Genomic DNA, 15,304 nt, shown 5'->3' on the forward strand with positions numbered 1-15,304 from the left:
GGTCAGGCTGATTTTGTTATCATTTCTTTTTTTGTCAGTCTATATCTTAACGATAACCATGTTGCTATCCTTGAATACAATTTCAGTTATCATCTGTCTGTTTGCAGTATGTAAACTACTCTTATTTTGTAAGTTCATCCTGCCTTTCATTCTGTTGATGTTTATTTTTTCCAGAAATCACATATGGTAGTATCATATTTACCGCTGCTCATAGTAACATGGATAATGAAGCAATTTTTGAAAACAGGATTATTTTTGGACTCGGATACTGAAATATGCGATTGCAACAGGATCAGGATTGGATCAGGATTATGATATCATGAAACAGGATTGGAACAGGATCCTAAAAAAACATGATCCGTACATCTCTATACCAAATGTGCGCACGGACATCGATATATGTGCTAGAAATCGAGCGCAAATTTTTAATCGACTTTTATTTGTGATGTAATTCAGTAAATTGTTTTTGTTTTCGCTAGAACTGATTAACTTAATACAGAAACATTTTTGATTGACTACAGAGGTGGTCACATTAGTCAGCGTTACTAGTGAAGTGGGTGCTGATAAGTATTCTGGTAGTTTGCTGTTGCCGTAATCCAAATAAGTTCCGAACCACTTTGTTGGTGTGTCGCGAACTATTTTTCTGTTCGAAAGGGTGCCGCGAGGTCAAAAGGGTTGAGAACCACTGGTCTAAGACATGATTTGATATGGTTTGTTTATAATAGAAATACAATTAAAACATATATGTTTAAGCATGCTTTTTTAGTGTTCTCACAGCCATAGCAACCAATATATACTAATTAAATCTACAAATTAAAAATAATGGTTCATTTTATGCTTGTGCGCAGTATTTAATGCTCAGACTGTATCTAGACTTGTATTCAAATTATATTTTCTTTGGTTGAAGTCACTAAGATGCGCCCAGCCGTCGGTGGTACGAAATACCGATATGCATTAACTAACTGTTGGTTGACTTTCGCAAAAGATTAAGTGTAGCAATATGGTAATATTGTTTAAAGTATTTCAAATGTTCCGATGAAACCACACAACCAGTTTTTTTATGCTCATCTCCGTTCTCTCGATCACGCTGGAGTAGCGGGGAAAAACTGATGCTGGTAATCCTGTTTGGTGTATATTCACTGCATAAGACAAGAAAATATAGTGCGTAATAATGTATGAGCAAATGACACATCCATTTTATTCAACTAGGCATTGAGAGTTCAACTACGTAAAGTGTTTTTTTCATGGACAGTGAATTGTGCTCAATGATCGTACTATTTGTCCGTTATTTTCAAGATATACTCAAATTAAGCTTGAAGGTGACGATCAAACGTGGATACTCACAATGGTGGCAATGTGTGCTCAACTTCATAGGTGGTGCATACGCGCTCACAAATAATTTGTTTAAATTAGCATACTTTCTCTCACGACTTCAACAATATGTGTCCTGTGTTCTCAAGCTCACAGCATGGCTCAGGCTTATTACAATTCATTCATTATTAGCAAACTGGATTCAGGGTAGTGCCTATACTCCCGATGCGAATTTGACTTTGCTTGGCTGTCGCTGAAACGACAGCGCTCTTGTGGTATTTCAGTTTCTGATTGGAATTTCATCTATCATTTGTATATGAAATTATTATGTAGATTCACATTCCAGATGTAGGCTCGCGTTAGCAGAAAAGTAACGCAGAATTTAATGATTAAACTAAAATTATGATGTATATATGAAAACTTTCGCCTGATTTAGGGAGGTATCATGTAATATGGCGATGCTCAATAATCAATGGATATGATAAACTATTTATTCAAATGTTACGTCCAAACAAGGGATAATCGTGATCGTAATCGAATGCGACAAATACGACCGTGTGAAATTAATCGTCATTGAAATCGACTACAATTTGAAAATACGAATTAATCGTAATCGATACTTGGACATATCTTGGCGATTAATTTGTAAAAATATGGATACTATTTGCTTATACGAGGTTCATGAGATAAACTGAACATTTGTATACAAGGAATAGAACGTATCAATTTCTATTTGTGAACTCCACTGCTCATTATTACGTCACTAGTAGTTGCTATGTTCGTCATTGCATAGTGAATTATTCACACTTAGTCAAGATTCCTTGTAGTAAGTATAATTTATAGAAGCACCGTGATGCGTTATGTCTGTCAATCAATAGATAATAGGCTACTACCTCTTGCAAAGACGATGATAATCACCACTCTGCTTTGATGCAATTATATATAGCCATACTGTTTGATGCTTGGTTGAATAGCCATGCTTGGTTTCAAGCAGTTTGAATATTGCTCCTAGTCGAGAAGTATATGTACACCCTATAAAGCATTGAAATTTTATACTCGTCAAATAAAACATACTGATTTCCGTATAAAATTATAATAATTCAGTAGTGTTTGACATAAATCGTATTCGAGCTGTTCTCTGCCGTTACTCATAACCAGGGCTTTGGAGCAGTCGTGAATTTTAAACTGCTCCAGCTCCGGCTCCTATGCTCTCTTCGATGATGAATTATCTCCGGCTCCAAGTGTTACTGTAGGCATTTCATGTTAATCTTGGGGGGTTCAATAATTTAGGAGCCATACTTGTATTCGCTAGATGGCGTATGCTTGACGATACTTCCTGGTCTGGTCTAAGGGAATATTCTGGATATAGCTGTGATAGGGTACAGTTTATCAATAGTAATTGGCCCACCGGACGTTCCCCCACTGTATTTACCGATCTTGTTGGGACAATATCTTATTCGTGCTACTACTGTGTCGTATTATAATTTGGATATAAGGAAATTCGATCAATTGGAACTTCAAGCAATATACTTTTCTACCGTACTTCAAGATCGCGTATATTTACATCGGGAAACTTATAGGACTTTGCGGCGCTGTAAGTTCAAGGGAAGACAGCTTACACAGAATCACATAGGCAGTTCAGCGACCGCAACAGTAAATACAGCTAAAGGTCCGGTCGTGGAGTAAATACGATCAAGGGTCCGTTTGTGGAGTATTGGAATATACAGTGCAACGCCTGGAAGCGGAACTAAGCAAAGGACAGGACGGCTATCGGTACATAAGGAAAGGACAATTCCATATTGTGTGGATTGGTGCCGGTAATAGGACTTGCTTCATTTATACTAATATTGGAGTAAAGGACACACTTCTGTTGAAGAAAACACTAAGTTGGTGTACTCTGGTTTCATAATGACTCCTGGAAGAAATAAGAAGAAGTCTGGAAAGGCTTCAGGTGGTGGCCGAAATGGTACTAATTATAGGAATTCTACTTTGGTGGGTGAAGATAACGTAGATTCGGATCCTAATAGAATCATGGCCGAGGATTACAAGCATGGCCACACCGTGATATCGGACAGGAGAACTAGAGGAACCTCCGCTTATATTGAAAACATGAAGCAAGAGTTTGACTTTCATGTCGAAGAGGTATTGCGACAGTGCAAATGTTTGAATGACCTACTAGAGTCACGGGACGGTCGGGAATATGTTTCAAAAGCATATTTAGATATGCGAAAGAAGTTTGCTCTACTACAAGATTTTTGGATTGATCTTGAGCCTCGTCTTAGGCCAGAGGAATCGGAAGCAATTTCTTGTTCATTCAAGGATATACAAGATCGGGTAGAAGAGACTGGCTACAACGCAAAGGATTATTTGGATGAGTACAATGGCGAAACGAAGGCTAAGTTCTCTGAGCCCACTGCGAGACGAAATAGGCTTGTTGTACTAGAAGATTCAAACTCTCCTGATAGAGAGACTGCTCTGCTGCTTGAACAGAACCAACGAGACTACGAGCAGAAGATGAAGGACCTGTCGGCTCAGAATCAACGAGACATACAAAGGCTAATGGATAGAGGGCGGAAGTCGAAACCGAGTAGTGTATTGGATAACACCGAAAATGTAATGGATCGAGCTCCTAATAACGACGGTGCTCATGGGATATATCATGTTAATGCAAATCTGGATCAGGTTTTGAAGGAATTGGCTATTTCGAATGCTATGTTGGCACGATCCTGTGGTCTACCAGAAATTAAGGTTGGTGTTTTTGATGGCAATATTCTTGAATATTTAGCCTGGGAAACTTCGTTTGATGCATTGATTCAATCGAAGACATGCAATGTGCATGAGCTCTTGAACTATCTAGAGTCGCATCTATCTGGTGAGCCTAAGGAAATGATAAAGGGTTTACTGCTCTTGCAGAATAGAGATGCCTATGAAAGAGCACGTAAGAGATTGAAAACTAGATACGGCAACGACAATGTAATTGGAAATGCATTTTTGAATCGACTATCCTCTTGGCCAAAAATCAATGTCAAAGATGGGATTGGTCTAAGAAAATTTGCAGACTTTTTGGATCAAATAGCGGCAGCTGAGCAGAAAATACCTGCGCTTGGTGTTTTGAACTATGCCATTGAGAGTAATAAAATCATTGGAAAACTACCGCAATTTCTGAGAGGTAAATGGCGGGATGAAGTTTACAAATGGCAAAGTAAATATGGTGAGGCGTCATATCCACCATTAAAAGAAGTGGCAGGATTTGTCGATGTCTGTGCCGAAAAGATGAATATTCCAGAATTGGATGATCTGGATTCGCCAAATGACAAAGGGAAAATTGGCTCTCCTGAAGTAGTGAGCTATAAAGACTCTTACAAAGGAAAATTTAAGGTCACATCGTTCTCGACAGAATGTCAGGACGACACGAGTGCTACAAGGACAAAGTGTTATTTTTGTGACGAACTACATCACATTGATGATTGTGAAGGCTTTGGAAAGCTATCCCATACGGAGAAACGGGAATTTATAATGAAACGAGGACTATGTTTTGGTTGTGGCTCATCGCAAGACCACATGGCCAAGTTCTGCACAGCAAGAATAACTTGCAGGATATGTAAAAGGAGGCATATGACATCGCTGCATATAGAAACTGATGAGGTGGACTCGAAATGTACGCAAGTGTGCTCCAAGGAAGGACAGAAGGGAGGTAAGCAAAATACTATGATCGTTCCGGTTTATGTGAGTACTGCTGCCAATCCATCCAAGAAGGTCAAATGTTATTGTGCGCTTGATGGTCAATGTAATCGGACTTTCATGGTTGATGATCTGAAGGAAAGTTTAGGACTGGAATCTGTCAGTACTAAGTTACAGATGTCCACATTGTACAAATCTGGTGCAGTCATTAACTCAAGCAGGATCACTGGAATTATAGTTTCAAGTATCGATGAAACTTCTTCTGTCACTATTCCTCAAGTGTACACAAGAGCAGAAATTCCAGTTGAAATTTCACAAATCCCCAAACCTCAGGTTGCAAGAGAGTGGGCTCATCTTCAGAGCATTGCGGATAAAATTATGCCCTACGACCCATCTATGAAGGTTGGAATATTAATTGGTGCTGATGTTCCCAACGCGTTACGTCCTCGTGAGATTGTAGCCGGTGGTGATTCGGATCCATATGGTCAACTATCTATGTTTGGTTGGGGAATTGTTGGTAATGTTTGTAAAGACTTGACGGGTGAATCACCTAGCGTGGTATCGCATCATACTATTGTGAGAGATGCACAAATGGAAGAAGGCTTTGAAACTTCAGAAGTTGTTGCTGACGGGAATACCGCCTTTGTGTACATGTCAAAGGCGAAGGAAGTTATGTGTCCACAGAATATCAATCATTTGCTAGAAATGGATTTCATCGAACATAGGAATTTGGAAGCTTCTTTGTCGGTTGAGGACAAGCGTTTTATTGACATCCTCTCAAAAGGTGTTGCAAGGAGAGAGGATGGGCATTACGAATTCCCTCTGCCATTGAAATACGACAATGTTAGAGTGCCAAACAACAGAGCTTTGGCTGCGAAAAGAGCGGAGCAGGTCAAAAGAAGATTGAGTAAAAACCAGAATCTTCATGAGGAGTATAAGGATCAAATGAATCTGACTATTGAAAAGTATGCGGAAAAGGTTCCAGAAGACATACTTGATTTAAAGAATGGTCGTATCAACTACATACCTCATTCTCCTGTTTTTCATAACAAGAAAGGAAGTCTTCGTATTGTAAATGATATGAGTGCCAAGTACGGTGGTCTGTGCATTAATGACGTACTATTGAGTGGACCAAATTTGATGGACAATATGACGGGAATCTTGTTGAGATTCAGAAAGAACGAAGTAGCCATCATGGCGGACATTGAAAAAATGTTTTTTCAATTTTATGTCAATGAAAAGGATCGTGATATGCTGAGATTTCTGTGGTGGAAAGATGGAGATATTTCAAGGGAACTTTTAGAGTATCGTATGAAGGTATTTCCCTTTGGAAGTGTCTCATCGCCAGGCGCGGCCATGTATGGCATGAAGTTGGCCGCTGATGATGGAGAGCAAGAGTTCGGCTCCAAGGCTGCAGAATTTGTTCGATCCAATTTCTACGTGGATGATGGATTAACCTCGGTAGAAAATGTGGATGAAGCTGTTGAATTGGTGAAAAACAGCGTGGGTATATGTGGAAAGGCTGGATTGAGACTGCATAAATTTGTGTCGAACAAAATGCAAGTATTGGAATCGATTGATAAATCGGAAAGGGCGAAGGGATTGCAGGACATTGACTTCGATACTATGTCATCGTTGACAGAGAGGTCTTTGGGAATTTTATGGAATCCATCATTGGATGTGTTTCGGTTCCACAGGGAATTGGTGGATAAACCAGTAACAAGACGAACAGTATTGAGTGTCGTATCGTCTATCTTTGATCCGATGGGTTTTCTAGCCCCTGTTCTGCTGGTTGGAAAGGTATTATTGCAAGAATTGTGCAAAATGAAACTTGATTGGGACACTGCGCTACCAGAAAGTTATGCTCGTAGATGGGAAGATTGGTTAAATGATTTGAACAATTTGGATAAAATTCAAATCAAAAGATGTGTGAAACCTGATGAATTCGGCACCGTTGAGGAAGTGGAGCTTCACCATTTTTCCGACGCATGTGAGTATGGATACGGGCAATGCTCATATCTCCGCTTGGTTGATGATAAAGGGAAAGTGCATTGCACTCTCATTATGTCAAAATCGAGAGTTGCACCCTTGAAGCAAGTGTCAATTCCTAGGATGGAACTGACTGCGGCTGTGGTATCAGCCAAGATGAGCAAATTTCTCAACACAGAGTTGCGGTATGAAAATTTGAAAGAGTATTTTTGGACTGACAGCAATGTTGTTTTGGGATATATAAATAACGTAGCGAGGCGATTTCATGTTTTCGTGGCAAACAGAGTTCAACTGATACATGATTTGACAGACTCTTCTGCATGGATGCATGTGGCAGGACATGATAATCCAAGTGACATTGCAAGCAGAGGTACGTCGCTGGAAAAACTTTTATCACTTTCGTTATGGTGGGATGGACCGCAATTCTTGTGGAAAGAGGGAAGATTTGAAATACCAAAGGACGCTCATCCATCAGGCGAAGCTGTGGATGACTTGGTAGATGTGGAAGTCAGAAAGGCTGTGTCACTCAGTACAACTTCCAATGAAAATTCGGGATCTAAATCTTGGAATACAAACTTGAAACAGTTTTCGTCGTGGTTCAAGGCAAAACGGGCTGTTGCAAACTGCCTGCAATTCAAAGACAGATTGAAGGGTTTGCCCATAAACAGTTCTCTCACTATTGAAAGGTTATCAGTGGCAGAAAGGATCATCTTGAAAGACTTACAGAGTGAATTCTTTCCTGATGACATGGAACGTCTTGATCCTGCATCAAAGTCGAAGAGTTCTTCTGTAAAGAAAGGCAGTCCTTTGTACAAACTAGATCCATTTGTGGACAGAGATGGCTTGATAAGAGTTGGCGGAAGAATCCGTAATAGCTCTTTGTCTTCTGAAGTCAAGAATCCAATTTTGCTGCCTCGGAAATCTCACGTAACGGACTTGATTATTCGCCATTTTCATGGAAAGGTCAATCATATGGGACGTGGAATCACGCACAATGAGATACGTCAACATGGATATTGGATTATAGGTGGTGTGAGTGCTGTCTCTCAGCACATCCACCAATGCATAACTTGTCGGAAATTACGGAAACCATTATCGGCACAAAAGATGTGCGAATTACCAGAGTCGAGAATGGCTGAGCAAGGTCCATTCACATTTTGCTCGTGCGATTTCTTCGGGCCATTTGAAATCAAAGAAAGGCGATCCGTATTAAAAAGGTACGGAGTTATTTTCTCTTGTTTGTCATCCAGAGCTATACACTTGGAGACAACAAACTCTATGGACTTGGATTCATTTATTAATGCACTGAGAAGATTTCTTGCAAGGAGAGGACCGATAAAATCACTGTTGAGTGATTGCGGAAGCAACATCATTGGGGGAAAGAATGCTTTCCAAAAGGCGATGGGTGAGATGAATCAGAAAAAGGTCAGAGATTATCTATTGTCTGAAAATTGTGATCTGATAGAATTCAACTTTCACGTGCCAAAGGCTAGTCATATGAATGGGAATGTCGAACGCCAAATTCTTACGGTGCGTCGTGTTTTGGAACCATTGCTTTGTCAAATAGGTTCACATTTGAATGATGAATCACTCAGAACCTTTTTCGCAGAAGTGGAAAATGTGGTAAATTCAAGACCACTAACTGTTATTAATTTGGGTGATGTCAATGCGCCAGAACCATTGACACCAAATCATCTGTTAACAATGAAACCAAAAATTTTGTTGTCACCTCCAGGGGAATTTGGCAGGCCAGATCTCTATGCAAGAAGGCGCTGGAGAAGAACACAATACGCTGTGAATCAATTTTGGTTCAGATGGAGAAGGGAGTTTTTACCTGGCATGCAACAACGCACTAAATGGAGCAAAGTTCGTCGAAATTTTCGAGTGGGAGATATTGTTATCGTTCATGATGATGACCTTCCGCGAAACTCTTGGAAATTGGGAATCGTACACTCGGTTTCGAATTCGACAGATGGGCTGGTGCGAAAGGCTAAGATACGCATCGCCGACCGTACTATTGATCAGTACGGAAGAAGAATCAACGATGTGCAGTTTTTGGAGCGACCTATCCACAAATTGGTCGTGCTTCTCGCTGCAGAGGAAGTTACCGAGGATTCCACTGACGAGGAGCCACTAATGGACTAATGTTTACTTAATTTGCAAAAAAGTTCTTTGTCATTTTATAACTTTTTTGGGGGGGTATGTTACTGTAGGCATTTCATGTTAATCTTGGGGGGTTCAATAATTTAGGAGCCATACTTGTATTCGCTAGATGGCGTATGCTTGACGATACTTCCTGGTCTGGTCTAAGGGAATATTCTGGATATAGCTGTGATAGGGTACAGTTTATCAATAGTAATTGGCCCACCGGACGTTCCCCCACTGTATTTACCGATCTTGTTGGGACAATATCTTATTCGTGCTACTACTGTGTCGTATTATAATTTGGATATAAGGAAATTCGATCAATTGGAACTTCAAGCAATATACTTTTCTACCGTACTTCAAGATCGCGTATATTTACATCGGGAAACTTATAGGACTTTGCGGCGCTGTAAGTTCAAGGGAAGACAGCTTACACAGAATCACATAGGCAGTTCAGCGACCGCAACACCAAGCTCCGGAGCTCATTGATACCACTGCTCCTGCTCCGGCTGCAGCAACTATATAGCCCGGTTTTAGTCGTCGCAAGGAACCACAATTTCGTTGGGGTATGCAAACTCCTGTTACGTGGATAATTACTTCGTGTCGTCTGTCGATGACGTCATATCCGCACGAGAACGCAATATACTCCATGCCATTGCATGTACATTGTACACATGATACAGCATTAACCCTTTTGAAGTCTGTGTCCATATCTGGACCTGGAGCTTAAGCCCAAGCGTCGGTAGACTTTTATCTGTAAATTTTTCCATATGTATACGTGCTAGTTGGCCAGGGTTAGTTTTATTGAAAGTCAGCAGTCTTCTGATGACAATTTTCATGCACCGACGATTTTACATGAAGAGTTCGGCCCAAAATACGTCTGCAGAAAAAAGTAGTTATCACTTGAAATTTCCGGATATTTTCCGAGTGGGAATTATAGTCAGAAATTCTGCCAGAACATCAGAAGTCGACTTGAACGGTATTCTGTGTAATTTTTCACCGTTTCAAACATCAAACCTTGTTCTTGGTAGTATTTTGAGGGGGTTTGCTAATTGTGGTCACGCTTCGGGGATTTTCAAGCACTTAGTCAAGTTTCTGACCGAATATGAGTCATGAACTGGTTTACTATGCCTGCAAATGGTTGGATACGACAAAAGAAAGTATACCACATTGTTTCATGCCATTAACTGGGCGGTAGGGCTCCGATTCGGTATTGATATTGAACTTGACCATTATGACCACTCACTGACCACGCCCATATGTAAATTTTTCATGTATTTTTGATTTTTCGATATCTGGCGAAACGCGCGGTTTACGGCCATGGTTTACGGCTTGTTCGAAACCAGGCAACGGTGGCCACGCACTCAGGCATCATTTTTGACTCACTGATGCCATCCTGGGGGGTCAATCTTGAGAAATGAGAACGAAAGAGATTTTTTAGAGAAAAAATTTGTTTATTTAGTTTTATAAAAAAACCTAGACATGTCTTGGGGTGTCGATCGAGAACGGAAACGGTGGAGGGATATAGTCCGCCCACATTTGAACTGAAACAGCCCAGATTTAAGTCTTGCTGGGGTCACGGTATGAATTTGAAATGTGATGGTCAGTTTTGCGAAATCTGACCCGATTTCAAAAGGGTGATGTGATGTTTGATACCGGTACTGCGCTCGTTAATATCAAGCCATGCAATCCAATTTAATTTTGAAATGATGCGAGTTGTTCAGATGTAACTGCATAAATGAGCGCATGTCGCGACTAAGGCGGAACACAATGATTCGAGTCGAGCAGTAAAATACGATTTTTTCGAGTACTGAAATTATGCGCTCCTTGACACTGACAGTCAACTTATCGACGGGAATTCTAGTTTCGCTACTATTTTCCACTGTGTAGCCTTGGAACCTTCTTGATTGGTCGTATCGCAGCATACAAAACATATAGTACGAAGCTACGAACGTCACTGGAAATTACACATTTCCGAAGTCATGATCATCCCATAACATTGTCACAAGTACAACGGAATCGGCATGTCCGAAAAAATAGCATAGTATTTTCAATGTTATGGATCTAACAGGTATTGTATTCCGTGTGGTGGAATGAAAGGTTCAAATCTCAACTATGACATATTACATTCTGATATGACGTCATACTTAGTGATATATGCTCCTATTTACGTCGCCTAGACCCAGGTGGGTGTCTGATCGCCAAGACTACTCCAAGACGTTACTCCAAGTCGTTTCGTTTCTCATTGTGTCGCAGTCTTGTGATTTTTGAAATGGTAAAATTTTATGAATAAACTTGAACTTTAAATTATTCCCTGTCTACCTACATATAGTATATTTCGGTCTTGATGTTGTGTGATTGCGGGTCAAGCTCACAGCTGAGAGTCACTACATATTCACTAACAGAAAGCTGGCTATGTCTAGCAAACTTTTGAAACAAAGCAAGTAAGTTTAGACATTGTCAAGGTGTATGCTCGTTTAGTGTTGATTTATTATGCTGCCAGTGCCATGCATAGAGTGGCCGGCCGTTGAAATGCAATACATTTCAACCAAATATGTTATGATGACGTCGAAATTGTAATATATGAAAAGGGTTCACAGTGCAGATCCTACCATGGCTCGTTTGTGAACGTGAACCTCTAAATTTCCGAGGTTCACACACAGAACGCGAATGTCAACGTCACGTTCACACCATTCCTAGTAAAAAGCCTATGTGTTTGATGATAACTATTTATCGTCTCCCAGTTTGAGTGATCAGATTTACCAATAAAGGTAGGTGGCGAATTCAAAAACGCGCGCAGTACTATTCCGCACCTATCGACAATGGACAATTGAGCATAGGCTATACGTATATTTGAGGCTGCATTAAAAAAAACGGTGTTTTAAAACACCTTGCTTAAAACATGTTTAAACACTGTTTTAAACAATGGCCTTTAAAAATGTGTTTTTCAAGTTGCAAAATTATGCCCTAATTGTGTAAATACTTTCCAAACCACATGTTTTATGAGCCTACGGATAATTACCACCCGATATAGCTGACGTATATCGATATGGAATCGTTGAAACCCTCAAAATAGTCGGTTCAACAGCAATAGTACAGATATTTCGTCAAAGGAGCTACATATTTACCCTATTTTCAAGTGCCATTGTCAATCCACTTTGAATCACAATTGTATATTCTTGACGTCATGGCTTAAAAAAATGACAATAAAACATTTGTAAACAATGGCCTTGTATTAAACGTGTTTTTCTTAAATTGATTGTTGTTTCAATTGCAACCCTACACTATAAATCCGCAAGGTCGTATTGAACACATCATAACACTTTTTTCTGCGTACAGACACACTTTTTGGGCATATAAACCAAGCCCCGAACTACTGCCATCTCCGGCTAAGCAAATTTGCGTGATCACCATCTTACAGATGCATTGTGGGTAGTAGGCTGGACGACTTAGTACAGGCGCTTATGGAAAAACGTCCAGTGTTAAAATATATTTGATTCGTAATGGGTTTTTAGTACTTTATACGAATGGAGCTTTGAATGAATAATCATCGTAACATTCAGGATTTGTTTAAGCCCAATATCTCGTGTTTATATCTGTGTTATCTGTGTATTTCGACATGTAGAAGACATCTTGTTTTGGTGGTAGTGTTTGTTGCGCCTATGGGTGCAGTAAAAGGCAGAAAAAGATATCCACGGAGTCATATATGAGAAGTAATAGCGATGGTAGAAGCGATGAAGAGTCTTTGGTAAAGCGTCGGCATCCAAGAAGATTTCACCGGTGAGTGAATGGCAGAATAAGCAGGGCAGCAAGGCTATCTTTGAAGAATCAGTTTCTATTTTTGATATCACCTGACCATCACAGTCTATCAATGTTCAGATAAGCCACAGCAATAAAGGTCAACTGCATCTTCAAAAAGACTTTTTCCTATTTCATACATTATGTCACTAGCAATATGAATAAAATAATAAAAATTGTAATTTCTGCATAATTTTGAAGTAAATTAAATTATAAATCGAAAAGCCAAAAAACGGAAACGAAACCATTCAGCCATGAAATGACGTCATGTAACTGACACAGCAGAAGTCTTGACACCTGGTTTGCATAAGTTTATCCCTATGTTGCTGTGGATTTGAGTATGTCAGTGTGATCATGAAAGCTGTTAAGAAGATGAGGAATGGAGGTAGACCTTATGTCGCGTATGGCTGCTACAATACGCAATATGCGGTACTCAAAGTGTCCTTAAATCGCTTTCACAAGCCATATACCGGCAGCCGACCGGACGCCTATAGCTGAACAGTGCGGAACACCGTGAAGACCAGGGGGAAGCGAGTGGCGCAGTTGGTTAAACACTGTAGTCACGACATCGATGGTTGATGGTTCGAGTCATGCCATGTTTCTATGTGTCGGAGGTTTATCTGGGCTCCTCATCGCCGATCCCGCTGTAATACAGCGCATTGAAAAGCCCAGACGAAGAGAGAGCCGCACTCGTGAAAGGAGGCAGCAAATGAGCCGAAAAAAGACTGAAGTTCATGAAGACATGCCATTATGCGATTATGAAATTTACTGTGTAGGTGCAAATAACCACGAGTTGCAAGCGCCAATTATATGCGTTAATAAAAACAACAACAACAACCGTGAAGACCAAAATTGCGCACAGGATCATATTCATGCGCGGATCACTTTCAACCATCTTGCTTCAATGAAGTATCCGAGATACACAAGCTAGTTGACTACCGAACACAGGCAACTATCGCAAGTACTCCCGTCCACACTTCATTTTCACGCAGGAATACCGGTACTCCTTTAAAGCTACTTACTGTCCGAAATCGGTAAGTGAAAATGTATTGAGTCAGCTAGTACTATAAGAGTGTAACTAACCGTTTCTATTAGTATTGACTGTGGTGGTTATGAAAGTAGTTATTGTTTGCACTCAAGTATACATGTAGTGTAGAATTAAGTATATGCCTTCAAAAACCTTTGAAGTGGAAGTATTCTAAAATTAAGCCACTTCACTCATTGAATGAAGTAGTGGCATTAGTTACTGAAAAGGGAGTATGTAACCAGCTGACTGCATGACCTGATGGTTACATCGCTGACCACCTTTTATGGTCTCCGTGGATAATTGAAAAGGACGCGAGTAGTTAGTATGATCGGTCGTGACCTGCCATTGTTTCTTATGGGCCCGCTGGTGACCTGCCGCGAAACTCGTGTTGGTGACCCCACCCTTTTGACCCCCCCCCCTTCCGCTGGTGACCTGCCATGTGTTCTTATGGGATCTCTGGTGACCCCACCCTTTCAGGCATAGGGCTCGCTCATGACCTGCCGTGAAAACTCGTGTTGGTGACTCCACCCTTTTCGAGTCCCTATCGCTGATGACCTGCCGTATCGTCGGTGATTAGAGCCCGACCGATATTGGATTTCTGAGCCGATACCGATAACACCGATATCCAGTACCTCCACCGATAACCCCGATATATTCAGCCGATATTCAAAAGATATGGAATATAGCTCAAGGCCTATATTTAATACCTCAGAGCATTTACAGCCATTGATATGGTTGAACATGAAATAAATGATCTAGGGGCTATAAAAATATATCAAAAGCACCAATCCAGCAGTTGCAGATTACAGTTCACCTTCACGAAGCACAATTTCTCGGCCCTTTCTCCAAAGAGTGAACTTCTGTGGTCTTCCATAAATGATGTATATAGTACGAAACACAGCGAGCAGTCTTCCACTTGGTACCATAGTTAGTGGCACAGCAAGAATTGGAAATCTTTCATCATTTAGGTTCCACCGCTCCCTTGCAGGTAATCTTTCCTTCAATGACTTCACCAAATATTGATGTTGATATTAATATTGATATTCTTCTGGCAGTGCACCTGGAGCCTTCAGCACATCATTTACAAAAAGCTGAAGAGAATGCGCAAAAAAACTCAAATTGTCCACATCTGCAACTGCTCCAGCCATCCCCCTTGGGCCTTGACCATGACCAGCATTTCAACAATTGATGAATATTTTACGCTCTTTTGTCAGAATTGGACAAATTGTCATGGAATCAAAAATTTTCGTATCAATTATTGGCTTTACTCCACGTTTGCTTGATTTTCTTGCCCTCTATGCTCGCATATTTCCTATCATGGTGGCCTGGCCCCGCGGCCGCGGCAGGCCTCAG

General features: G+C 40.5%; 1 protein-coding gene across 1 annotated transcript; it reads left to right on the forward strand.

Moving 5' to 3' along the window:
• Positions 1 to 3,219: 3,219 nt before the first annotated feature.
• Positions 3,220 to 9,489, forward strand: LOC145452684 (uncharacterized). The gene is made up of 2 exons (XM_080330853.1): positions 3,220 to 5,005; positions 5,696 to 9,489. Exons 1-2 carry the CDS (start codon positions 3,220 to 3,222, stop codon positions 9,124 to 9,126), a joined length of 5,217 nt encoding a protein of 1,738 aa, XP_080186979.1. The 3' UTR covers positions 9,127 to 9,489.
• The last annotated feature ends 5,815 nt before the right edge of the window (positions 9,490 to 15,304 follow it).

The sequence above is a fragment of the Botryllus schlosseri genome, chromosome 12 (assembly GCF_051294905.1).
Source record: "Botryllus schlosseri isolate E-star chromosome 12, Bs_hap1, whole genome shotgun sequence".
NCBI lineage: Eukaryota > Metazoa > Chordata > Ascidiacea > Stolidobranchia > Styelidae > Botryllus > Botryllus schlosseri.